Source organism: Anguilla anguilla, chromosome 14 (assembly GCF_013347855.1).
Source record: "Anguilla anguilla isolate fAngAng1 chromosome 14, fAngAng1.pri, whole genome shotgun sequence".
Classification (NCBI taxonomy): domain Eukaryota; kingdom Metazoa; phylum Chordata; class Actinopteri; order Anguilliformes; family Anguillidae; genus Anguilla; species Anguilla anguilla.
Window position 1 is genome coordinate 4,671,076 of NC_049214.1, and position 25,192 is coordinate 4,696,267.

General features: G+C 47.3%; 1 protein-coding gene across 2 annotated transcripts in view; it reads right to left on the reverse strand.

Moving 5' to 3' along the window:
* The window catches only part of npdc1a (neural proliferation, differentiation and control, 1a), a 39,733-nt gene that overhangs the window by 6,811 nt on the left and 7,730 nt on the right, over positions 1–25,192 (reverse strand). Inside the window, exons 2-3 of one of the 2 annotated variants that reach the window (XM_035392304.1) lie at positions 9,744–9,887; positions 238–330 (exon numbers count right to left, since the gene is read on the reverse strand). In XM_035392304.1, the coding sequence (XP_035248195.1) occupies positions 238–330; positions 9,744–9,887 (237 nt within the window). Of the gene's footprint in view, positions 1–237; positions 331–9,743; positions 9,891–25,192 lie in introns of both variants that reach the window. The other variant, XM_035392303.1, reaches the window with a different exon arrangement.

Here is a 25,192-nt window from a genome sequence, read left to right on the forward strand (position 1 = left end):
TTTATTCATTTTTACTTCACAATGTTTTTAATTTAATACTGTTTTCAAAGAATTCACACCTTACTACAAGGACAATTAAAACAGTTAAAGACAAAGTAACTATCACAAGTTACAGTACCCCCCCTCCCCAAACAAAAAAAATTCCTGGCTACTCCGTGACTTGGTTGAGGTTCGGGGGGGGGGGGGGGGGGGTGAGACTGAGGGTGAGGCAGATGGACAGACACACAGATGTCTCACCTGATTGTTTGGCCCCCGTGTCCTGCTGTTTGGCAATGACGGCAGACAGGAAGTCAATCTCTTCATCCAGCTCAGGACGAGAGGTCATTTTGCCTGAAAAGGAGAGATGAAGATGGAGAGGATTTGAGAGGCAAGAGCCATCTGTTTGTGTGAGTGTGTGTGTGTGAGTGTGTGCTGTATGAGTGTGTGTGTCTGTGCACGTGGGTCTGTCTGTGTGTAATCCTTCCTTTTCTAGCTCATTGCGTTGCTCAACAGCACAAAGCAGTTAAAGTTTAGATGCCGCTTGTTGTTAGAGGCTCAGGTGCAGGTCGGGCCTTGTTATTAGCCTCTCAGAAGCAGGGGAGTGGGGTTATTGGCCAGGCCCCCTGCGGTGCCCCATCCCCTGGCCACACACACACTACCAGCCCTGGTTGCCTAGGAGAGGCCTGTCAGGACCCTGGAATGTGGTTTACACTGTGCAACTCTGATGACCTGTCTGACCAGCGCTGGGGTTATTACTGCTGCCTGTGTTAATGGCCTTTCCACAGTACACACAGACACACACACACAAGGACACACACATGCACACGTGCGCACACACACACAAGGACACACACACACACAGACACAGACACAGACACACAAGGACACACACACACACGCACACACACACAAGGACACACACACAGACAGACAGACACACACGTGTGCGTACACACACACACGCAAAGACAGACAGACACACACACACGTGCGCACACACACACACACACACACACACACAAAGACAGACAGATAGACACACACACACACACAAAGACAGACAGACACACACACACACACGTGCGTACACACACACACACAAAGACAGACAGACACACACACATACACACACACGTGTGCGTACACACACACACACACACACATACAAAGACAGATAAACACACACACACACGCACACACACACACACGCACACACACCCAAGAGCTGTTTAATTAGTGAACCCTGGATACATGAGGCGATATGGTTAGCCAGGCTGAATAACACTATAATTAGTTAATAATTATAGATATAATTAATTTTGCTACAGGATGCCTATTAATATTTCACATTAAACCAAATGAGAGACCATAACAGCCTCCCTCTCATACTTTACCAAGACATGTGCGTGTGTGTGTGTGTGTGTGTGTGTGTGAGTGAGTGAATGAGTGTGTGCAAAAATCTGTTCCCCTGTGTTCAATGCTCAAACAGAGATCGAAACAGAGGAGACTGTAGAGTCAGCTGACCTCTAATCAAAGCAGCTTCCAAACAGGGTGTCGCTGATTTCACATAAAAACAGAGCAGAACCTTGGCTTGTGCTCCAGCCTTGTTGCTGTGGCGACAGAAGTAAAACTCCCACAATGCCACTGCAGACTAGCAGGCTGCCCAGAGACCTGGGTCGAGGGTTCAGAGGTGTGGGTGTGGGCCGGGTGCGAATGGGTCTCACACTCACGCCTGTACCTGTCCTCCGGGTCCTTCCAGAACGTTCACGGCCCAAATTACAGGCATTTAGCAGACGCTCTTATCCAGAGCGACTTACACTGTATCCATTTATACAGCCGGATATACTCTGGAGCAATGCAGGTTAAGCACCTTGCTCAAGGGCACAACGGCAGTGTCCTACCGGGGAGTCGAACCTGCAACCTTTAGGTTACAAGACCAACTCCTTACCCATTATACTACACTGCCGCCCGCATACAATCAAGGAGGGTCCCTCCTTAGCATGAAAACGCTAATGCGTAAAGAGAAGACCGAGGCTAACAATGTGTTCGAAAAACTTCAAAAACACACAGAGAACTTTGGACTAAAACGTGTTACAAACTAAAAAGGCGAGTTCATTTGAAAGGGGCATTTTGTTCTTAACGTCGGTGAAGAAAGACGTTTTAAAACTGTCGGGAATCTGAAGGACGTTTGAGGGCTAAAACATTTACGAGGCAAAAATTTCACGAATGTCGCGGAACGTTGTTGTTCGATTCCCGTTTTGTTGTGAGATGACGTTACGAGGAGCGCGTCCCCCGCACATCTTGGAACGCGTTGCTGCGTACGCTGAAGTCACAGTCTAACCTTTTGGGCCTGCTGCACGCAAACTACCCGGCAGCATCACCTGACGCTCGTCATTAAGACAGACAGTAAAAAGGAACATCGCCAAGGTGACAAAACACAGGAATTCAGTGTAAAAAACTGCTCTCTGAAAAGGCTCCATACAATTAGGTTATTCGCTCACAAGAAAGACTCGCGCACACTTCCTGAACAAAAAAAAAAATGAAGAATGGCTTCTTTAACATGACAGCATGTTCTGTCCACAAGGGGAAACAGGCACCCAGATGAAGGCCAGTAAGCTTAAATGCATAAGTACATCAGGCTTTCATGATATCGTCCTCTGTGCACATGCTGCAATAAAGGCCTTTTAACATTTCGAGCAGACATTCCATGCCTGTGGGGTTCTCTGTGCTGTCTACATTTTAAGAATGCTCCAGACAATTCCTACCAGATTATTAACTGACACTTAGAGGAATGACCATTCACAATAAAATTATTTTTATTAATTAATTTATTTTTGTGGCTGAAACTGAAAAACTGAATATGTGACATTCCAAAGACAATGTCATATGACACCGGGTATACCAGACACGTTTCCGCAGGTGACCTGTTGCGGAAGGTTTCTGGGAAGGTTTGCTGGCTGGGAGGATGTTAAGATAGATATTGATAGATATTTCCCCACACCTTGCCCCTGGGGTCAGTGGTGTTCACGGATTTATTGGGGACAATTGCAGAAAAATAATGCTCTTCATTCACACAAATATGCGCACTTACACGTTCACAAATACAGACAAGAGCACAGACACACACGCGCACACACACCGAGACTGACTGACTGACTGACTCACTCACTCACTCACTCACACACTCACACACTCACACACTCACACACTCACACACTCACACACACACACACACACACACACACACACACACACACACACACACACACACACACTCACTCACACACACACGTGTTAAATGGGTGAGCTGTGCCCGTGTGTGTACAGTACAGACGGCCGGGCCATCTGGCCCCCCGCGATGGGAGAGCGTTATGAACTGAAGGCATTTTCTCTGTCTGCCCCCCCCCCCCCTTCCAGAGATTTTAGTGCGCCCCACAGCAGGAGTCTGCTGAGGGGTGGGTCCTGCCATCTGCACTTTAGGGGTAGTTCTGAGACAGCGGTGTTTGTGAGTCTGTGTGTGTACGCCTCTGCTAGTTCGTCATTCTACGAGTGCGTGTGTATCTGTGTTTGTGTGGGTGTGTGCATGTATGTACATCTGTAATTGCGTTTCTATGTCTGTATTTTCACTTGTGTGTGTGTAGGCCCTGTCTGTGTGTGTTCATATATGAGGGTTTTATATATGAAGGTGTGTGTTCTTTTTTTTTTTGCATGTATGATGATATGTGCGTTTGTCCGTCTCTGAATATGGCAGTGTGTGTGTGTGTGTGTGAGTGTGTGTATGTGTGTTTGTCTTTGTGATCCTGTCTGTATTTTTGAATGTGTAAGTGCGAATGAAGGGCATTCTTTTTCTGCAACTGTCCCCAATGAGGTTGAAAAATAAATCCATAAACACCCCTGACCCCTGGGGAAAGGTGTGCTGGAGTAGTTTAGATGGCACTAATCCACAGACAGGCCTTTTTTAATCCACACAGGACAGCCACAACAGACTGCCTCAACCTGCAGCTCTGTTTCTGTGATCCGGCTTATGAGGTAGAAGAATAACTAGAGTGGTTCCAGCTATGAACACAGATGCCCTATGTCAGACTAAAGATAATTTTGTGTTTTAGTAAAAGCAGCTTCGGTGCAATTTGAACTGAAATAGTTGTCATTTTAAATGATACAGCTTATTAACTGTAATCAGAATGGGAGGATAAAGGCAGGAACCGTGCAAATTTCACACTGAAACCCAGAAAACAGAAAACTGCTAAACAACTGTTGCTGAGATATCAATAATGTGTGTTTGCTTATTCTATTTTACTCTCAATGTGTGAGCATACGTTTGTGTACATGTGACTAATTCTGAGTGTGTGTGCACTGCAGATGTGTACGCACCTTTGTGTGTGTGTGTGTGTGTGTCTCTGTTATTGTGTGTCTATGAGGGTGAGAGTTTTGTAAATGTGTGTGTGTCTGCCTGTCCTAGTGCTCCTGTCTGTATTTGGGTGTGTGTGTGTGAGAGAGACAGTAAGAGAGAGAAACAGTGAAAGATTGAGACAGAGATAGAGAGCAAGCGAGAGAGAGAGAGAGAGAGAAAGAGAGAGAGAGAGAGAGCTTGCGTATGCTCGTTTTATTCCCACCATCTGGATTCCTGCAACAGATCTCTAATTACCCATCAGCCCTTTGTACAGCACCCATGGGGGCCATTTGTACACATTGTAACGAACAAAAAAAAAAGAAAGTAAACAGTGATTCGCTTGGTACATCTAATGTGCTGTGATTTCGGTCTTCCAGACGATTCTCGGAGTTGGAGATTGACTCATAACCAGGAATCTGAACCAATTTCCTTATCATGACATCATCGTCATGAGTGTGTCATTGTTACGTGTTCAAACCATACATACGGGGGGTTACCAGAAAATACCTGGCAACCCAATTGTTTACCCATAGTATTACACAAGAAAATGCATGCCAATCATATTGAGCCATAATGGATATGGTAGGATGCAATGGAAATTTCTCATCACATTTAAAAATGACTATAAACAACGATAAATTATGACCTAACTGGAATAAACTCAATCACTCCCAAGTGACATCACATATTTGTTTAACTGAATAACATTTGGTTTTAATATTAAAAATTGTATTCACAATGAAAAAACTGTCATCTGTGTATGACTGTATTGTGTGATAATTTATTGTTTTGTGGTTGCAAGTCACAGCAGCCAGAAAATTTACTGTTCCACTAGTTGACTTCTGTCGCCCTCTTGTGGTGACTGTTAAAACTACACATGCATGGGGCGGAAGGTCACAGAAATATATCAGGCCTTCGTGTCAGACTTAGAAACCACTGGACTGCACATGGGAACGATGTCAGTCTGCATAGCATTTAACCACACTTCACTGTCCAGCCCACAGCTAAATACCATCTCTCACTCCGGGTCCATGCTCACACATGCATCTCCTCCGTTATACTTTATCTAACCTGCCAGACCAACCCAGACACCGGGCCACCATCACTCTTTCACAGCAGCCCCCACCCCCGTCCCGCCCCCACCCCCACCACACACACACACACATGGTCCATACAGTGTATATGCAATCTCTCACACATCCAGCCGTTTCATTCCTCATTTAGTGTTCTGTGTTGCTGTCATAAATCGCCTTCACATGTACCAATATAAATATTATAAACATAACATAGACTGAGACAGACAGAGAGATTGAGTAAGCAGTGAGTGGACAACTGTGATCATTAGTTTACAGACAGAGCTGCTCACCAGCATTCCCGTAAATAACACAGATTTACCACAGGGCCCTGCAACAGTAACACACAGGCAGTGTGGGCACAGCTCTCTGTACACACACACACACAATCCTCTGTACACACACACACACACACTGCTCTCTGTACACACCCACACACACACACGCACACACACACAGTCCTCTGTACACACACGCACACACACACACTGTCCTCTGAACACACACACAAACACACACACACACCGTCCTCTGTGGACACACACACACACACATGTACACGCACCTGCACACACACGCACGCGCACGCACAATCCTCTGTGGACACACATACACATGCATGTACACACACACACACGCACACAGTCCTCTGTACACACACACACAAATACACACCGTCCTCTGTGGACACAAACACATATGCATGCATGTACACGCATGTGCACACACAGACACACACACACACACACGCGCACACAGTCCTCTGTGGGCACAAACACATACGCATGCATGTACACGCATGTGCACCCACACACACACACACACATGCACAATCCTTTGTGGACACACTTACACAGGCATGCACACACACACACTTGCATGCAAACACACCTACACAGCTCGAGCCCTAGTAGAGCAGCCCCAGCTGAAGGCTTGAGTATATTTGTTTCTGAGATAACAGGAAGGGTGCACACCTCCTTAACAAACACTCCACAGGCTCATACTTACAGCCCACTGCTGCAGTCAGAAACCATTCAATCACACTGCTGCTTCTGCTCCACTGCTGTGTGTGTGTGTGCGTGTGTGAGTTAGTGTGCATGTGTATATACAGTCTGCTTGTGTGTGAGTGTGCATATATATATACAGGATGTGTTTGTGTGTGTGCATATGCAATGTATATGCATGTGTATACAATGTGTGTGCGTGTGTACACAATGTGTGTGTGTGTGTGCATATGTGCATGTGTGATAATGAGTCACCCACAGCCACTCACTGAAACTGTAACCTATAAACCAGGACTACAATAATCACTACAGAACACTGAAAACATGAATGTGTATGCATGCGTGCGCATGAGTGTATTAAATCAAGTCCCTGAATGCAGGCTCCTGTATCGCATACAGTGTCACGCCTGTGTCTTACGCATCCATCTGTCCACTGGGACGAAGGGTCCAGCCTTCTGGGTGCTAGAGCTGTGACACACGGATCAGAGGCGTGGCATGCCTCGGGTCATGTGACTTAGCTAAGCCAGGAGCCCCTGCACATCTGCACAGTGAGTACTGAGCACATCACAGCACACAGCTGCAGCTCACAGAGTGTCACTGCTGCCTCAGCTGGGCTCTGTGATGTCACAGCACACAGCTGTAGCTCACAGAGTGCCACTGCTGCCTCAGCTGGGCTCTGTGATGTCACAGCACACAGCTGCAGCTTACAGAGTGTCACTGCTGCCTCAGCTGGGCTCTGTGATGTCACAGCACACAGCTGCAGCTCACAGAGTGTCACTGCTGTCTCAGCTGGGCTCTGTGATGTCACAGCACACAGCTGCAGCTCACAGAGTGTCACTGCTGCCCCAGCTGGGCTCTATGATGTCACAGCACACAGCTGCAGCTCACAGAGTGTCACTGCTGTCTCAGCTGGGCTCTGTGATGTCAAAGCACACAGCTGCAGCTCACAGAGTGTCACTGCTGCCCCAGCTGGGCTCTGTGATGTCACAGTCAGAGCTGTGTGGCCTGAGAGCACAGGCTCTTTAAAGGGCCAGGGCTCAGAGCGCTTAGAGGCAAGGAACACACACACACACACACACACACACACATACACTGGAAATACATACATACACACACACACACACACACACACACATACACTGGAAATACATACATACACACACACACACACACACACACAACACACACACAGTACATACACACACACACACATGCATACACTGGAAATACATACACACACACACTTGCACATGCATACACACAGTACATACATACATACACACACACACACAAACACAACACACGCACACTGCATATACATGCACACACACATTAGTATACACACGCACACAGTTCTTATTTTGGCTCTCTCATAATTCTTCCATTTCCCTCTCTCAGTCCGATTTCATTCAGTCCTTAGTCATCAGTGCTCAGCCTGTCCTTCAGTTCTGAATTATTAATCTAGGGAGGGAGGGAGGGAAAGGGAGGAGGGGGGAAGAGAGAACTGTACGCATCCAACCATCCCATCAGCGCTGATATACCGAACTGAAATAGAAAAAGAAAGAGAAGGAGAGCGATAGACGTAGACAGCCATACGATCGTAATGTATCACCCTGCTGCGGTGGCTCTGCGTCGTGCGCTGTGGGACACACACACACACACACACACACACACACACACACACACACACTCACACTCACACTCACACTCACACTCACACTCACACTCACACTCACACTCACACTCACACTCACACTCACACACACACTCACACACACACCATGTCCTCCTGTTCATAGCACCGTCAGCGAAGCTAAGCGAGCCCAGTTAACAGCCAGCTGTTTGATTACAGCCTCGTTAACAAAACAGCAACGGAACCGACGGCACACGCCAGGACAGACAGACCGACGACAACGGCGGCGGCGACGACGACGATAAGGAGATATCGGGTGTCTGTCACTGCACACAGATTCCGTGCATACCGACCGGCCCTCTAAACCAAGCCTCTCCTGTTAAAGAGTCTCGCTACCTCAGCGAGACTTCCTGCTCAAATAAAGGTTTCTGAAAACATGACACACCCACGCATCCACCTGCTAATGAAGAGTTCACCCTTCTCTAACCCAAACCCTCCTCGAACTCCATTAAAGAGCCTTTCATCCTCCTTCATTCAGTTCATACGTCATCAAATTAACGTCTGTCACTTCAGCTTTCAGCCCTGGTTTAAAGACATTGCAGGTTTTGATTTTTTGTTGTTGTTTCCATTTTGTTTCACGGAGAGCAGGGGATGACTGGGCCCCCTAGAATCGTTCTGAGCAGTTTGTACTCTGAACAGCAATTCGGATAAATGAAAAGCACTTAAAAAATAAAGCGTACAAGTCGTTTGCTTTAATTAAACTCAGTCCCCTGAAAGCCAAATCGATGACTCAAAAACACTGTGCCTTACTCTAAATGGTACCAGTGAAACGTTGTTTACTTTCAATGCATAGAACTCTGAGACCCGGCATCTGTGATGTCTGATTGGATGGGGAGGGGGTACGGAGGGGGGACTAAGGACGAAATGGTGCTGACACAGGACCCCTGCTTTACAATGTGTAACTCTTGGGGGATATTCCCCACCTTGTAAGAAGTCTTGACCGGTGACACGAAGTACGTTTAAAAAAAATACGAAACCTCCGGCATAACATTTAACAAACTTGTTATTCGTCGTTAGAAATCATCATTAGACGAAGCATTGGAGGAGCGTTCATCTGAAATTAAGCATCCAGGTTTTGGAAGTGAATCTGCTACAAACGAGAATGAACCATCTATGTAAATAGGTGTGACGGACAGCTAGATGAATGTGTCACCGTCACAGTAATCAGTGGAGACAGCACATTATACAAACATTGGCTCAGTTAATGAACAGAGTCAACAAAAAAACTGCGACAAATGTTAATTAACCCGTGTGAAAAAGAAGTGAAATCCCAAGCGTTAATGTTTCCTGCGTAGAATGTGAGTTCACTCACTCACTGTATCACTTTAGCTTCTCTTAAAATGCGATGAGACACCATATGAACCAATATGGCATGGTTAAGAGTCCACAGTACCGCTGTATCGGATTCTGTGATTGGTCAGCATTTCATGCTTCTAAACCTGGGCAGCTGACTAAGCATTTTCACAAGCCCAACATCTGGTTTTACTTGCCCTGGGTGAGCATCATCGCTGAATCCTGACCACGTTTCCTGGGATTTTCCAGAAAAATTTCTCGCCTAAGAGCATTAGAAAAAGGGAAGAACGCGCATGCTACCAGGTACGTACCGGAAGGGGCGTGCCTCTTCCTGACCACGCACTGCCCTTCCTCATTCTCCTCCAATGGGGTGAGACACGGGCCGCAGTGGGTGGAGCCTGGCGGGCAGAAGTGGCGTTTCTCACGGGCACAGTCCAGACTGCCGGGACACTTGTCTGCTGAGGGGACAGACAGACAAAGACAGACAGATTCACTCACTCAATCCTGTAGCAGGGACCGGAATACTACAGGTTCTACGTAATAATACAGTTCATAATGAACTGTATTCACACAGTACTTATGGTACTTACAGCAGTGTGCGCTCAGTACCTCACAATACACGTATATATTACCATGACAACATACGCAATACAGGAAATGCTTAAAATAACGAGTGTTTAAAAGCAGGACAAACAAAAAATACAAAACAAGAGCAGGTGGCCAGAATACATGCCTTTTAATAAATATTGTAGCATTTCCTTTTACACTTTGGGTATTTTGCAGATGCTTTATTTGAGACTGACTTACACAGTTTATGTTTAATAACATACAATGCATTTACACAACTGGATATTCCACTAAAGCAGTTCGGGGGTAAGTACTGTGTAACACGCAGCGAGCTGCGCCCGGCGAAGAAGACGAGGCACTGCATCATCGGAGCTTAACGATAACGATGACAAAGATAATGAGACTGCTGATTAAGGATGCTTAAAATGATAATGACAGAGATAATGACATCGATGAAAATGAGGCTAATGATGATTACTGTGCCGTGGATGTCGCAATAAATCAATTTTTTTTTTTTTTTTTTTTTTAAATCAAGTTTTTCAGGTGTGTGCATGTGTGTGTGCGTGTGTTTGTGTGTGTGTGTTAGTAGTTCTGTTTATGTGACCAACATTAAAACAAGGCTTATCATAAAGGCATGTCAATTGGATAACAAAAGTAAAGACCCAGGCTTCAGTTTGAGTTTGAGAGGGGTGGCATTATGGAGTAAGAGAAGAAAGAGTGATACATTCATAAGGGCCAGAGATTTTGGTTGTGTTTGTGCTTCAAACATACTGTTTTGTAATTTACAGTGTTTGACTGATTTATTATTAATGCATTAATATTAATATATTTATAGTAAGATTTATAGCATAATTTTTTATGCTATTTTTACTGAATTGTTTTAAAGCATTACAAAATTTTACGATTTCACTTTGCGAATTCATATTAACTGTTTCTGTCATATGCTTTGATAATATGAATGAGTGTTTGTCATGGCAATGAAGCAAATTCAAATAGAAAAAAAAAGAAACAAATTAGTAACAGAATATTGCCAAAGCAAGCAGGACACTGTAGTAAATAAGTCAGTCGCACTGCAAATTAAATTTTACATAGATATATATTTTTTAAAAGATCAGACCTGGCTATAGTGGCAAATATTTGTTCTTTTCTGATAATAGTTTCTTAGCGTTGCTTGGAAAAATGTGGGGTAAAAAAACCTGTTATATTCGAAATCTCATTGCTTATGAAACACAGTTACATGACTGGACAACTGAGCAGAGGGCGCAAGTTTCTAAAGCACACCTCTAGGGCGACGCCCGAGAAACACTTTTCAGACGACATCGTTTTCCGTTAAACTGGGACGCGTCCAAAACCCATGAATGTTTATGTAATTCTGCTTCTCTGGACTGAAACCAGGCTCTACGGCCTGCCCTTGGCCGCCAGGCTCAAAGAGTCGTGGGTCGGCACTTCACTGAATAGGAAGCTGCAGGTACGGCGGCCTCTTCATCCCTCCAATCCAACGCACCTCTTCAGCATCCGCACGGCCTCATTTCTGCCTGTCTTCATTCATTCATTCATGCATTCATTCATTCATTCATTCATTCACTCATTCACTCATTCACTCATTCACTCATTTGGTGCTTTTCGGGTCATCGAGAGTCCGGCAAAAAGCGGGTCGCCAGGCGGCAGTGTTCTCGAGCCTGCTGACCAATGGGAACGCAGCGGTTTCCTTAACGCACACATAAAAAGGTTCTGCCAAACACCGTTAAGAGGAGCGCCAAGCCGCAGTAAAGCCGGGCGAAACCTGTAAAACTCGCGAAATTGCCCTGTGACGATTCAGGCTGTTTCACAATTTCAGTTTGTTCCGTTCTCCATTTGGTGCCCCGTTTGGTGCCCCTAAGCTAAGAGGAACACAGAAGCCCAGCTGCGTGTGCGAAGAGGAAATCTTACGAAGCCTGCGTCACGTCGGCAAAAACGTGCAAATGCAGTTTATTCAGTTTCTGTCAGGGCCGACAAACGGCAAGAGCAACACATTCCGGTTCTTTCCACGTACGACCATAATGATTCCCATAGCAACTAAGGGACTGTCATCACCAGGTATGAGTCAGTGCGGGTGCAGAATCACCGGGAGAGGGGGGTGGGGGGGGTTGTGGGTCCCTGGGTGTCTTCCCAGAAGGACAGCAGAAGGCAGACAGGACAGGGTACTTGGCATTAATGAATGGGGAATGATGTTCAAATTGAATGTTTTTTTTTCCCCCCCGGACCCAGTCGGCCTGTGTCTGCCTGCGGGGCGCTGTCTGGGCTATTTGGTTAACTCAGATATACGCACTGCTGCAGCAACTGTGCCACGTCACCACTGGCTGCAGCTTCAGTGACACGCCCTTTCAAAACCAAGGTCTCCTTCACCATTGGTCAACCGTCTCAAAGGCCCGCCCACTGCCACGGTCCGCGTTCAGATAAAGGCCAAGATAAAGGCAGTGTTATCTCAAACATTGACATTGAGACACACACACACACACAGACACACACACACACACACCGTCAGAACCCTGAAACAGGCGCAGGTGTGCCTTTCCTACAGCCCACACAGATACTGTATCAAAACATTAAACACAGTCATTTATGTGCCTACCAAACAGATAATGTCCAACTGCAGTGCGTGATGTGTGCATTCCACGTCCCTGAGCAAGTTCCAGAATTGTGAGCACATTCTAGAACCACAAGGCCATTCCAAAATCCCACTGGACACATGAAACAAAAAAAGTCACCTTCATTACAGAAGCTAAAATAAAACAAATTACAACCACCGTCTCCCCCACTCACAAAACGCTCTTCTACTCACCCCTGCCCCCCCTCCTGAATACACGGGCAGATCCAGACTGCAGAACAGGGTGGCTCCGTAACTGAGAACAGCGCCCCCTGGCTGCCAAGGGCCCTGGGAACAGCCTTGCGCTTCAGTTTCATTAGCCTAAATCTGCACAGTCACCTCTCCCTGGAGGATCGATGGCCAATTCCGCAAAACCCTTCCACTGCAGACCGTTTACAGCTATCCAGGACCAGCCCCCTGAGTCTACAGAGAAGTGCAGAGGGATTGGGTTTCAGGGCTCCCAAAGTCGGAATGACCTTCCCCAGCTAATGTAGCAAGACGAAACTGCCGTTATCTTTAAAACACAACTCAAGAGTGCCTTGTTCGACACCCCATCCCCTGTAATCCAAATTTATACACCCTACTTGAGGCTTGTTGTTCTTAATCCACAGTCTAAAAAATAATACAGCCACCAGACCTAATGCCACCATTTATTTGTAAATAGCTTTTTAAAAGAAAGACTCACATTCATTGATGGATTATCCATCAAACATTGGGTTGCCAGGGGTAACCAAGCTGGCACCGGACGAGGTGATTAGAAGAGATAGACAGGGGATTGGTTTAAAGCCACCAGATCAAAAAAGCCAGGACAAGCGAATGCTGTTTCCTGGCCTGATAATTTGTTTATCTTTTTCACCTCTCATCTTTCTAAAAAAAAAAAAAAAACTAAAATAAACCTCCACATTTCAGGTTCAGCATGAGAGTGATGCATTCTGGGATTAGCAAAATGTTATCAGGGATACATTTCCATCCCCTTTTAAGCCTCTTATTTTCTCCAAATTGTATCTGTCTGGCTGTACAGCCCACTCTCCCAAAACAAAGATCTTTCTAAAACAGGACAAAGGTGAGTACCAATTACAGTAATGTCGGGCTTGGATTTTACACCAATACGGCTAATGCTTAACTGGAACAGGATAGCATTATGGTCAATGAGCCCTGGTCCTGGAAGGTACAAGCCCAAAATCATTTCCATCCTCTCCTTGAACCCTCAGCTCTCTAAAAAGAGGAAGGAGACATCCGTCCAGCCAAGTAAAGACACAGGCTGAAGCAGTAGCAGTGGTGTTCACTCCTGCTACCGGAAAGCTACAGTTGGTAGCTCGGTTGCGCGTGGTTTCGGGTATTATTTTCCGCATAATTACACACTTAAAGCGGCTGGTTAAACTGTGAACCCTGTCTCTGTGTAAGCTGTCTCCCCTGGTCAGTGATTTAATGTGGAAACAGAAAGCAGCTGTCCTAAAAGCAGGCTGAGACGCAAGGAGAGCTGATCTCAGCGTTAAGGTAGCGCTCAGTGTTAAGGTAGCGTTGAGCACACACGCCATTAGCTTATCAGACTCCGCTATGCAGAACCACCGTCATGCAAAGAGGCTCTGCATCAGACCAGCGTATGCAGAGAAGGTGGTCAGACAACGCAAAGGTCTCCGTCTGTCTGTCTGTCACTCACTCACTCACTCGCTCGCTCGCTCACTCGCTCACTCTCTCACTCGCTCACTCACGCTCTCACTCGCTCTCACTCGATCTCTCTCACTCTCTCACTGTGATGACACTGATGTGGATGAGTACGACTGGCCCTTTTGCCTAAGAGCATAGCACAGACCTCCCACAGCAGGGTGATACTTTGGCCACCAGCGATGCCAACAGTAGGAACATGCCTCTCCCCAAAGCACACTTTCTGTAGACAAGTAGGCTATAAAATGTCCTCTATGAAGGATAAGAAAACCAAGAAAACAAGAAAAGTAAACAAGACAAGAACATCTCACCATTATAATGGTCTTTTCTGACATTCGTAAACAAGTCTCTGTCTTCTTCTGATCTCTCCCCTCCTCCTCCTCCTCCTCCTCCCCCATTTTTCACACTCCTTCTATCACAGACAGCAGTTTCACTGATTTCTGCTCTTCAATCTCTTTGTTTCTGTCTTTTCTCCTTCCCTCTTTCCTTTCCTCCACCCTGGTGTTCCTCGTGTTTGTCATCCCACTACAATCTCACATCCCTCCCCCGCAACAGAAAATCCCTCGTTCTCTCTCCCCCTCTCTTTCTTTCATCATCCCACCACCGCGTTTCCAATCACGGAGTGGGAGTGGGAGTGGGGTGGAGTGGGGCGGGGGGGGTTTGGATTGGGAAGGCACACATACTCTGATTCAACTAAGACAGCCACCTGTTCCATAACCACAGGCAGAAAAATCAAACCTGTGTCAAGCCTTATTTACTTTATTTTTATTTTTACTTTCCCGCCCGTCTACCTCTGATGAAAATGCGCAGTGTCCTCACACTGGCCTAAAACATAAAGGCCGAAGGTTACTTGGTTACCACTCAAGTTCATCAATCCCAGAATGCCTCTGGGCAGACAATACAAATGCCTTTTCCAAGCTCTGAAATACACTGTACATCTCTCCATGTTCTGTCATGTTGCTGGTTGCCGGTGAACTAGAGTTTCAATATTTTTAAATTACAGATTAAGAATAATATTTGTGTATTCCCCACCACGATGACAGGGGCAACAGTTTTACCTCACCAGCAAGGCAGCTCGTTCCCCTCCACAAACCTCCACTGAGCGCGCTCGGCTTTTAGAGTCACGGAGGAGCGCCTCCACTGAGCGCGCTCGGCTTTTAGAGTCACGGAGGAGCGCCTCCACTGAGCGCGCTCGGCTTTTAGAGTCACGGAGGGCGTCTGATCTAAACGCTGAGCGTGCTCAGTGGACCCTCCTGCTGTTTTAGTTCAAGCTGCTTGCAGGTCACAGAGGCAAGCTGTCGTGATGCAACCAATAAGAACATCGTGAGCCTCCCGTGCACAAGGCAATCTAAGAACACTTATTCCTTATTCCAAGCGCAATCGTTAGAAGAAAAAAAACACATAGCTCGTGTGCTGATATTCACCGAGTTGGTATACAGACCTGTGAATATGGTAAATATTTACCCCCCTTGAGATTTTCATGAGCAGACTCGATGCGGTTTTCAAAATGTATTTTTTCTAAAGAGACCAGGGATGGGCATGGGTTTGATTTCATGCAAACACTGTTCTTGTGTCCCTGTGCCAAACCTCTTGCTGTGGTTTCATGCAGTGTTGGTGTACAGCACTGATTAGCCAATAGGACCAGAGTAATTGGGGGGGGGGGGGGGGAATAAACCTGCAAACACCCTGGCTCTCAAAGAATGAGACTGCCCACCTCTGCACTAGACTGTAACTGAAAGAGTCTAGGTGGACTGAAGGGTCTGCTCATTTCATTATGTAAATTTCAGTTATGTATGCTGTTAAAATAGAGGGGGGACCCTCTTTCCAAAGAATGTCCAATCACAGCACTCCTTTTTGAGAACTGGAGTCACGTGTCCAATGCCTTGCACATCACGCCTATTTAGTTCTGTGATTGTGGATTAATGGTTTTATATTACCCGCCCTGTCAAGACCTGGGGTCCTGTGTCTTCGAAACAAAATGACACCCAATTAGCCTACTAACTTCGTTTTAAAAAGAGAACCATGTTTTTCCATACTGGACTTTCCGTCCTTCAGTAGTCTAATCACAAATCCAAGGGCAGCGCGTGATAAGAAAACACGAAATGTCACCCAATAGGAAGGAGTCGCTGCATCATAGCTTTGCTGTTCTGTGATTGGCACAGGTGATTTTCCATAGAAGTGCCCTTTCAGGCACTGGGTTATCCAATCAGGGAGGGGAGGTTATTATGTAACAGGGAGAATAGGCACTGTGACATAATTCATAATTTAAGCACCTGCAGCTGTCAAATTATTTATACCGTCATCATTCACTCTACCTTGAAATGACCCAAACAACCGTCCACAGCCATGGCATCAACTAGCCTAGAACATAAACGGACATTCAAATATGCACCATTTTCTCAAACTGAAACATTCAGGAGTCCATAAATATTTTTTTTAATATATTATCCATCAAGCTATTGTGCAGTTTCAATGGATGGGATATTTTTTTGTCACTTCCTGCTTTATTTTGTTGATTTAAAACTGTAACAGATTCAGACGCACTTGAGCACAAGATTGCTCCCTACTGTGCATGGCTTCCATAGTGAAGGGAGACCAGTGCTTCCCCTAAATCCTCCCAAGCTCCAAAGCCTTTCCCTGAATTCCCCGGTGCTTTCATCTTTGTTTGGCAGTCGGTTCTAAGCTACAGCGCTCCCCAGGCGTCTGGTGATTAGGGGCGCGGGGTGTCTGTTCCGCGAGGCCAGGCTTCAGATTTTGGAAAACGAACAGGAAGCTGGCACGGGCACTATGGGATCCTTTTCCATTGTGTGGACTTCCTGTTTTTCATCTTACAGACAGGAAGTCAGGGCAAATGAGTGGGACAAACACAAGGACTAGGCTAAGTCATACGCACACACAGAAATGCAATGAAGGATCTATCGGAGCAAATAATCCAATGGGTTGGGCAGGTTACAGTCGAAGGCATTAAGCTACCTGGTAAAATAGACAGTTCAAGTTAAAACTGGGCGAGGGTGTAACCAGATCCTTCCCCATGAATAATCGGCTCACTCACAGTAAATGTTTATCTTTTGACATTTAAGTTTGCACAGTTCCTCTTGCTTTTCAAAAACAGTTAGGCTACTACCTACCATCGGTTTTTCCAGGTTGGAAATGTTTTTAGGATTTTCAAGGACCTGGGAAACCTACAGGTAAAAAACTGCAGTGATTTGCAGTGGAACCTCTATAAAAACAGACCAGAACACAACCACTGACCAAAACCGCTCTCTAAAACACCAGAACACAACCACTGACCAATCCGCTCTCTGAAACACCAGAACACAACCACTGACCAAAACCGCTCTCTAAAACACCAGAACACAACCACTGACCAATCCGCTCTCTGAAACACCAGAACACAACCACTGACCAAACCCCTCTCTAAAACAGACCAGAACACAACCACTGACCAAAACCGCTCTCTAAAACACACCAGAACACAACCACTGACCAAACCGCTCTCTAAAACACACCAGAACACAACCACTGACCAAATCCCTCTCTAAAACAGACCAGAACACAACCACTGACCAAACCGCTCTCTAAAACAGACCAGAACAAACACTGACTGAACCAGGCCATTCAGGGTGACGAGCAGGTCGGCAAGTATCCAGTCAGCTCTACAAATATGATGCAATATCACATTACTGTTGCAGCTACCCTCAAAACACTTGCTGTTACGCACCCCAAAAAAAATGTAGTTTTTGTTGTTTTCTTTATTTAAAAAAGCCTGGAAATGTTTGCAGGCCTTTACATTTTCATGCACCCTCAGCTGAGCTCCTCATGAGCGGAGAGGCCCCTTCTACTGTATTATCCACTTCCTGTGGGGCCCTTCTGGGCCTCACACTAACCTGGACGATACCCAGCGGCTCTGAATGGGGACGGGGGGGCATTTCTCAGGATAAAAGCACAGGCCTTCAACAGCCCCCCCCACCCCCCCCCAAAAAAAAAAACAGCCTCTTTTTAAGGACGCTAGGTAAATGAAGCGTCACAGCGTGGCATCGAGGGGGGGGGGGTTTGCCATTAGGGAACACACCACGGGCCCCGGCCCTCACGCAGAGAACACTCACACCAGCTCTGCAGAAACGAAATGAGCACACGAACACGTCGATAAATTAAAGAGAGAGAGCCCTTGAGTTTCCGCAGCGGCTGCTAAACACACACGGCCTCTTCTCACACCTCGTTACACGTTAACCCCCCTGCCTGAGGACACGCAGGCCAGCCTGCAGGTAGGCCGCGCGCCAGCACGACCCGTCTGACCTGGGCCGGTCCTGTACGGTCCGCTGACACCCCCCACCCCCTCCCTGGGATGCTCTGTTTCGGGCCCATTCCAGCACAGATCAGGCTTGGGCTTCCATAACTGTCCTCAGAGCCAATAGCAGCGCAGTGCTTGTGCGGCTGGATGCCTTGAAACTAGTGGGTCACATCCAAAGCACTGGCCTGCTATTTCTTTTAATTTTATTGGTTTATTTTTCAGGGACAATGCACACCAATCAACAGTCAAACTGTAAATGAGCCAGTCAGCCTGAAAGGCTAGTTTTCATCTTCTGTCCCTGGCTAGATGTTTAAAAGGCTTGAGTTCTATCACACCTTAAGTTTCCTAACCTGACTTGCTTCCACCCAGCGTTAAATGTCCAGTCATTTAAACGGATAAGTTACAGATGTAAGCTGTGTACATTAAGCCAAGCTGAACAAGGCCTGCTCAACAATTCTGAAAAATGTAATACATTCCACGCATTAAAAATGCTCTCACCAAAAGTCATTTTTCTTCCTTACAATCAAATCTCAATTCAGGCCACCACAAACTCCAATACCATCTTACTAAATGACCTGAAACCATGCTAGAGAACATTGTAATATTGTCTCTGTACTTCTTGTCCTTTGATGTAACCTCATACAGTTTAAACAGCAAACAAACTTTTAGCACAAAGTTCTAGGACAAGGAGAGTTATTTTATTGGACCCGGTCTTAAAAAACAGGACCGCGCGTTCGCAACATAACCAGGGGAAAAATGGCAGGTGGCAAAGAGTGAGTTAACGAACAGCAAGGCAGCACAGAGCGGGCACAGCGGGCACAGTGCCAGTCACAGGACGCAAGGTGACACAGCTCCACGCGGAGCCAGCAGAGCCCGCTGCTCCGCAAACAGGCGGGAATGTTTTTCCTCCGTCTTTACCGCTCCACCCAAAAGCGCCATTTTCCCTTCACCATTTCCTTGTGACCTCACCTGTGACACCTCACGCCGCCATTTTCAGACTCCTAAATTACATTACATCCAGAGTGACCAACAACTTCTTTTTTTTTTTTGCCACAGCACGCAGGAACTGCCACCGTAGGCTACGCATGGCAAACTGTGGTCACTCACTCACTCACTGATGACCTTTGCGGGACGTTTGGTGGGACGCATGCGCAGGCGGCGCCAGCTAAAATGTGTCTGCGGGAGTGAGTTGCGCCGTGGGTCTGGACGGTTCCGTGCTTGTCTTTTTTTTAACATAGCATTTACATTGCATCCATTTATACAGCTGTTATTATAGCGATAGCGCGCGGGTAAACGCCACATCTCCAACACGGCTCAAACACGACTTTCTCAAACATGGCTCCGTGACACGAAAAAAAACAATCATGACTGACTGAACCTGAATGTGAAAATGTGTTTTTTTTTTTACATAGCATTTACATTGCATCCATTTGTACAGCTGGTCTGGATCTATAGTGAAGCAATGCAGGTTAAGTACCTTGCTGTATTTATTATTTACCTGCTGTAAATAATGCAGTAACTCAGTTTAATACCCGCAGCTGACTGCACGTCAGCACGGAAACGTTGAAGTTTTCCGTTTGGATGGCTTTGTGATTGGCAGGTCAACTGCACTTTTGCAAAGACAGGCGACAAGTACAAAATGCAGGGACATATCTACCAATAAGAGGCAGTTTCACTCCTGAAATTAGACAGTTTCTAAAAGTCATTATTTATACACAAAAAAATTGAGTTATACCTTCTGCCAAGAAAAGCAGGTCATGGATGGGTTTTTGAGGGGTGCATTTGAATATTCAATCTTAAACTGCCAGTCCCATCTGAATCTTTAATTAAGACTGTGTCAAAACGCACAACCCAAAATTTGACCAAGCAATGCCAGTTTCATTAGCATAGCTTAGGATGTTGAGACTGCATTACTAAAAGCTGGATTTGCAAACGCATAATAGTGCCGTTTATTTCACGCTTGTCAGAGCTGGTACGTCAGAGTTTGCATTCAGCGGTGGTCTTAGAATTTAATGGGAAGGCCTCGTTTGGGACTTCCACCATGATTGTGTGAGTGTGTTTGCGAGTGCATATGTGAGCAGGACCATGCACAGGCGTTTGTGTGCATAAGTCGGTGTGTTTTTGCATCTGAATGCATGCGTGTTTGCGTGAGCATTCATATGCATTTGTGCATGTGCATTTGTGCATGTGCATGTGCATGTGCATGTGCATGTGCATGTGCATGTGCATGTGCATGTGCATGCGTGCGAGATGACTTCCACAGCACAGAGCAGACCATCTCTGAAACCCTAGATACAGGTCCAGTGGTTGCCTAGGGCGGCTCTGGGTTTGTATATTAGCGATGGCGGCCAGGCCTGTGGCCTCAGGCATCCTGTTCTCACCATCGATGAGGCGTCTCCGGGCTTTAATCACTGTCAGAACAGTGCCCCTGGAGAGCCAGGCTGCTCTGCTACTGCAGGGCTGCACTGGAGTGTGTGTGTGTGTGTGTGTGTGTGAGAGTGTGTGTGTGTGTGCGCCAGCATGAATGTGTGTGCGTGCGTGCCTGAGAGTGTGTGTGTGTGTGCCTGTATGAGTGTGTGTGTGTGTGTGTGTTCCTGCCTGTGTGAGAGTGTGAGTGTGAGTGTGTGTGTGCATGTGCGTGTGTGCAGACTTGTGAGCTCATGTGGATTTGTCACTTTGGGCTAGGGATGGGCACAAATACTTGAGGACTTGAGTACTCGAAAAGCCAGGCCAGCTGAAGCACTATGTAGTACTCGGGGGGGAAAAAATAAATTCATGTGAATTAACGTGTTTGGTTTCATCATTCATTTTCACACAGGAGCTTCAGCAGTTTGTTGCATTATGGGTAATGCTAGTTTTCAGAATCCTCGCTCCGCAGTCCGTAGCCATTTCAGCCTCAGTTGTGACTTTACAGCAGAGTTATCAACACTGTCCAGGGTTCCCACTCATTGTAGAAAGTCATTTTCCAGGACTTTTCAAGGACAATTTTCATGGCTTATACTTACAGACAGACGGGGGATTTGCAAGCACCATAACCATTAAAACTTTCTGCTGCCGTGTAATCTCAGCAGCTTATAAAAATGAGAAAAGCTGTGAAAAATACAGAATAATATGCAATCTCAGCTCTAAATATACTGTTTAATAGCTTGACTTACAGCCTAGCCTACAACTTACCAGCACCTCACAAATATTTACAGGACATTTTGTAAATTTTCTCATTTTCCAGGTGTTTTCCATGACTGGAAAACTAGTCGATAAATTTCCAAGGTTTTCGAGGTTTTCCAGGACGAGTGGGAACCCTGATTGTTGCCTGAGGGTTCAGTTACTGAGAAAATAACGTTTTTTTTTTTAAGTCTACAGTACATGTACTCAAGGCTGTGTTTGACCGTGCTCCAGCCGGCTCTGTCGCATGGCTCAAATGCCCCCCTCTGCAGCAGGCTGAGTCACAGAGGTGTGCACACATGCGCCGCCCTCTCTCTGCCTCTCTCTCTCTCTCACAGGAGCCGCTGCTGGCACGCCCACAGCAACGGAAAACCACAGGGGATGCCATCCCCCGTGCATCACGCGCGGCTCAGCTGGTAACAGTGCCTAACTGCCAAAACACAGTCAGTACTGGCATCTGGTGCCATGGTGACTAACCACCAACACAAGTGAGATGATAGATAGAGATAGAGATAGAGATAGAGATAGAGATAGAGATAGAGATAGAGATGTGATGCAGGACACTGACGTGCTAATAAATCAATATCTAAACGCAGTGCAGCGTTCCGTTAAGTGCCACCATTTTGCCAGTCCAGGCTCGGTGCAGTAGCTGGACACCCTGCAGTCCTGTGGGGGTTTCTCAGATCCCATGGCCTTTAGAAGCGTGGTGTGCGGACTCTTAAGATGCAGTGGTTCTGGAACTTGGTCCTGGAGGACCCCTACGTATGCTGGCTTTCCCTTTCAAACACAACCGCAATCTCAGAATTTTTACAAGATGTTAATTTTTCTTAATTACACTTTTCATGTTTAGAGGGATTATTTTCCCCCCTTGCCCCCAACATTTTAGGAACAATATCTGTGCATACCATGAAGAATAACAGTCCCAAATCCACACTGTGCTATATTGAAAATGATTACACAACAAGAGGCAAAACAATTAACTAATTAATTTAAAATCTGAGGTAAATAAATGGGCTCCTAATTGGAACTGTGGACACAAGGACACTAGAACTAACCATTTGGTAGAAATCAAAGACAAAACAAATGATAATGAGCCAAACCCGGAATTGTGTAACTAAGTTTAAAAAAAAAAAAACTATTTAGGAGATGACTGATTCACTTCAGGCTTTAACTTCATCAGTTAAAAAGATCATTGTTCCAATGGAACACAAGTACAATGTAAACATGCAATTTTTATTCTTCATGGCACGCATTGCTATTCCTGACATAATGTGGCTTATGAGGGTAAGTAATCCATCTACATGTAAAAAGAGACCAAAGAAGAACAAGACAAACAAGACCAGGTCAAAACCTAGCATATGGCTGGACCCCTCCGGCCGACCAATGGTGTAACTTCATCACTCACTCACAGACATTCGTGTTTATACGGCTGGCCCCGCTGTTGCGGTCCAGCCAAAAATGAACAGCTTGTTAAAATTCTGGGGTTGCAAACCAATCGTGTTTGGAGTGAAAACCAGCATGCACAGGGGTCCACCAGGACCGAGTTTGAGAAACAGTGTTTTAGCCAGCCAGTGTCTTGAATCATTCACATGCCAGCTGAAACATGCCAAAAACAAAGAGACTGGACCCTCCAGGACTGCAGCCTGACACCCCAGCTCCAGGACTGCAGCCTGACACCCCAGCTCCAGGACTGCAGCCTGACACCCCAGCTCCAGGACTGCAGCCTGACACCCCAGCTCCAGACTACTGCAGCCTGACACCCCAGCTCCAGACTACTGCAGCCTGACACCCCAGCTCCAAACTACTGCAGCCTGACACCCCAGCTCTAGACTACTGCAGCCTGACACCCCAGCTCCAGGACTGCAGCCTGACACCCCAGCTCCAGACTACTGCAGCCTGACACCCCAGCTCCAGACTACTGCAGCCTGACACCCCAGCTCCAGACTACTGCAGCCTGACACCCCAGCTCCAGACTACTGCAGCCTGACACCCCAGCTCCAGACTACTGCAGCCTGACACCCCAGCTCCAGACTACTGCAGCCTGACACCCCAGCTCCAGACTACTGCAGCCTGACACCCCAGGTCCAGACTACTGCAGCCTGACACCCCAGCTCCAGACTACTGCAGCCTGACACCCCAGCTCCAGACTACTGCAGCCTGACACCCCCAGCTCCAGGACTGCAGCCTGACACCCCAGCTCCAGACTACTGCAGCCTGACACCCCAGCTCCAGACTACTGCAGCCTGACACCCCAGCTCCAGACTACTGCAGCCTGACACCCCAGCTCCAGGACTGCAGCCTGACACCCCAGCTCCAGACTACTGCAGCCTGACACCCCAGCTCCAGACTACTGCAGCCTGACACCCCAGCTCCAGGACTGCAGCCTGACACCCCAGCTCCAGACTACTGCAGCCTGACACCCCAGCTCCAGACTACTGCAGCCTGACACCCCAGATCCAGACTACTGCAGCCTGACACCCCAGCTCCAGACTACTGCAGCCTGACACCCCAGCTCCAGACTACTGCAGCCTGACACCCCAGCTCCAAACTACTGCAGCCTGACACCCCAGCTCCAGACTACTGCAGCCTGACACCCCAGCTCCAGGACTGCAGCCTGACACCCCAGCTCCAGACTACTGCAGCCTGACACCCAGCTCCAGACTACTGCAGCCTGACACCCCCAGCTCCAGACTACTGCAGCCTGACACCCCAGCTCCAGACTACAGCAGCCTGACACCCCAGCTCCAGACTACTGCAGCCTGACACCCCAGCTCCAGACTACTGCAGCCTGACACCCCAGCTCCAGACTACTGCAGCCTGACACCCCAGGTCCAGACTACTGCAGCCTGACACCCCAGCTCCCAGACTACTGCAGCCTGACACCCCAGCTCCAGACTACTTGCAGCCTGACACCCCAGCTCCAGGACTGCAGCCTGACACCCCAGCTCCAGACTACTGCAGCCTGACACCCCAGCTCCAGACTACTGCAGCCTGACACCCAGCTCCAGACTACTGCAGCCTGACACCCCAGCTCCAGGACTGCAGCCTGACACCCCAGCTCCAGACTACTGCAGCCTGCCACCCCAGCTCCAGACTACTGCAGCCTGACACCCCCAGCTCCAGGACTGCAGCCTGACACCCCAGCTCCAGACTACTGCAGCCTGACACCCCAGCTCCAGACTACTGCAGCCTGACACCCCAGCTCCAGGACTGCAGCCTGACACCCCAGCTCCAGACTACTGCAGCCTGACACCCAGCTCCAGGACTGCAGCCTGACACCCCAGCTCCAGACTACTGCAGCCTGACACCTAGCTCCAGACTACTGCAGCCTGACCACCCAGCTCCAGGACTGCAGCCTGACACCCCAGCTTCCAGACTACTGCAGCCTGCCACCCCAGCTCCAGACTACTGCAGCCTGACACCCCAGCTCCAGGACTGCAGCCTGACAC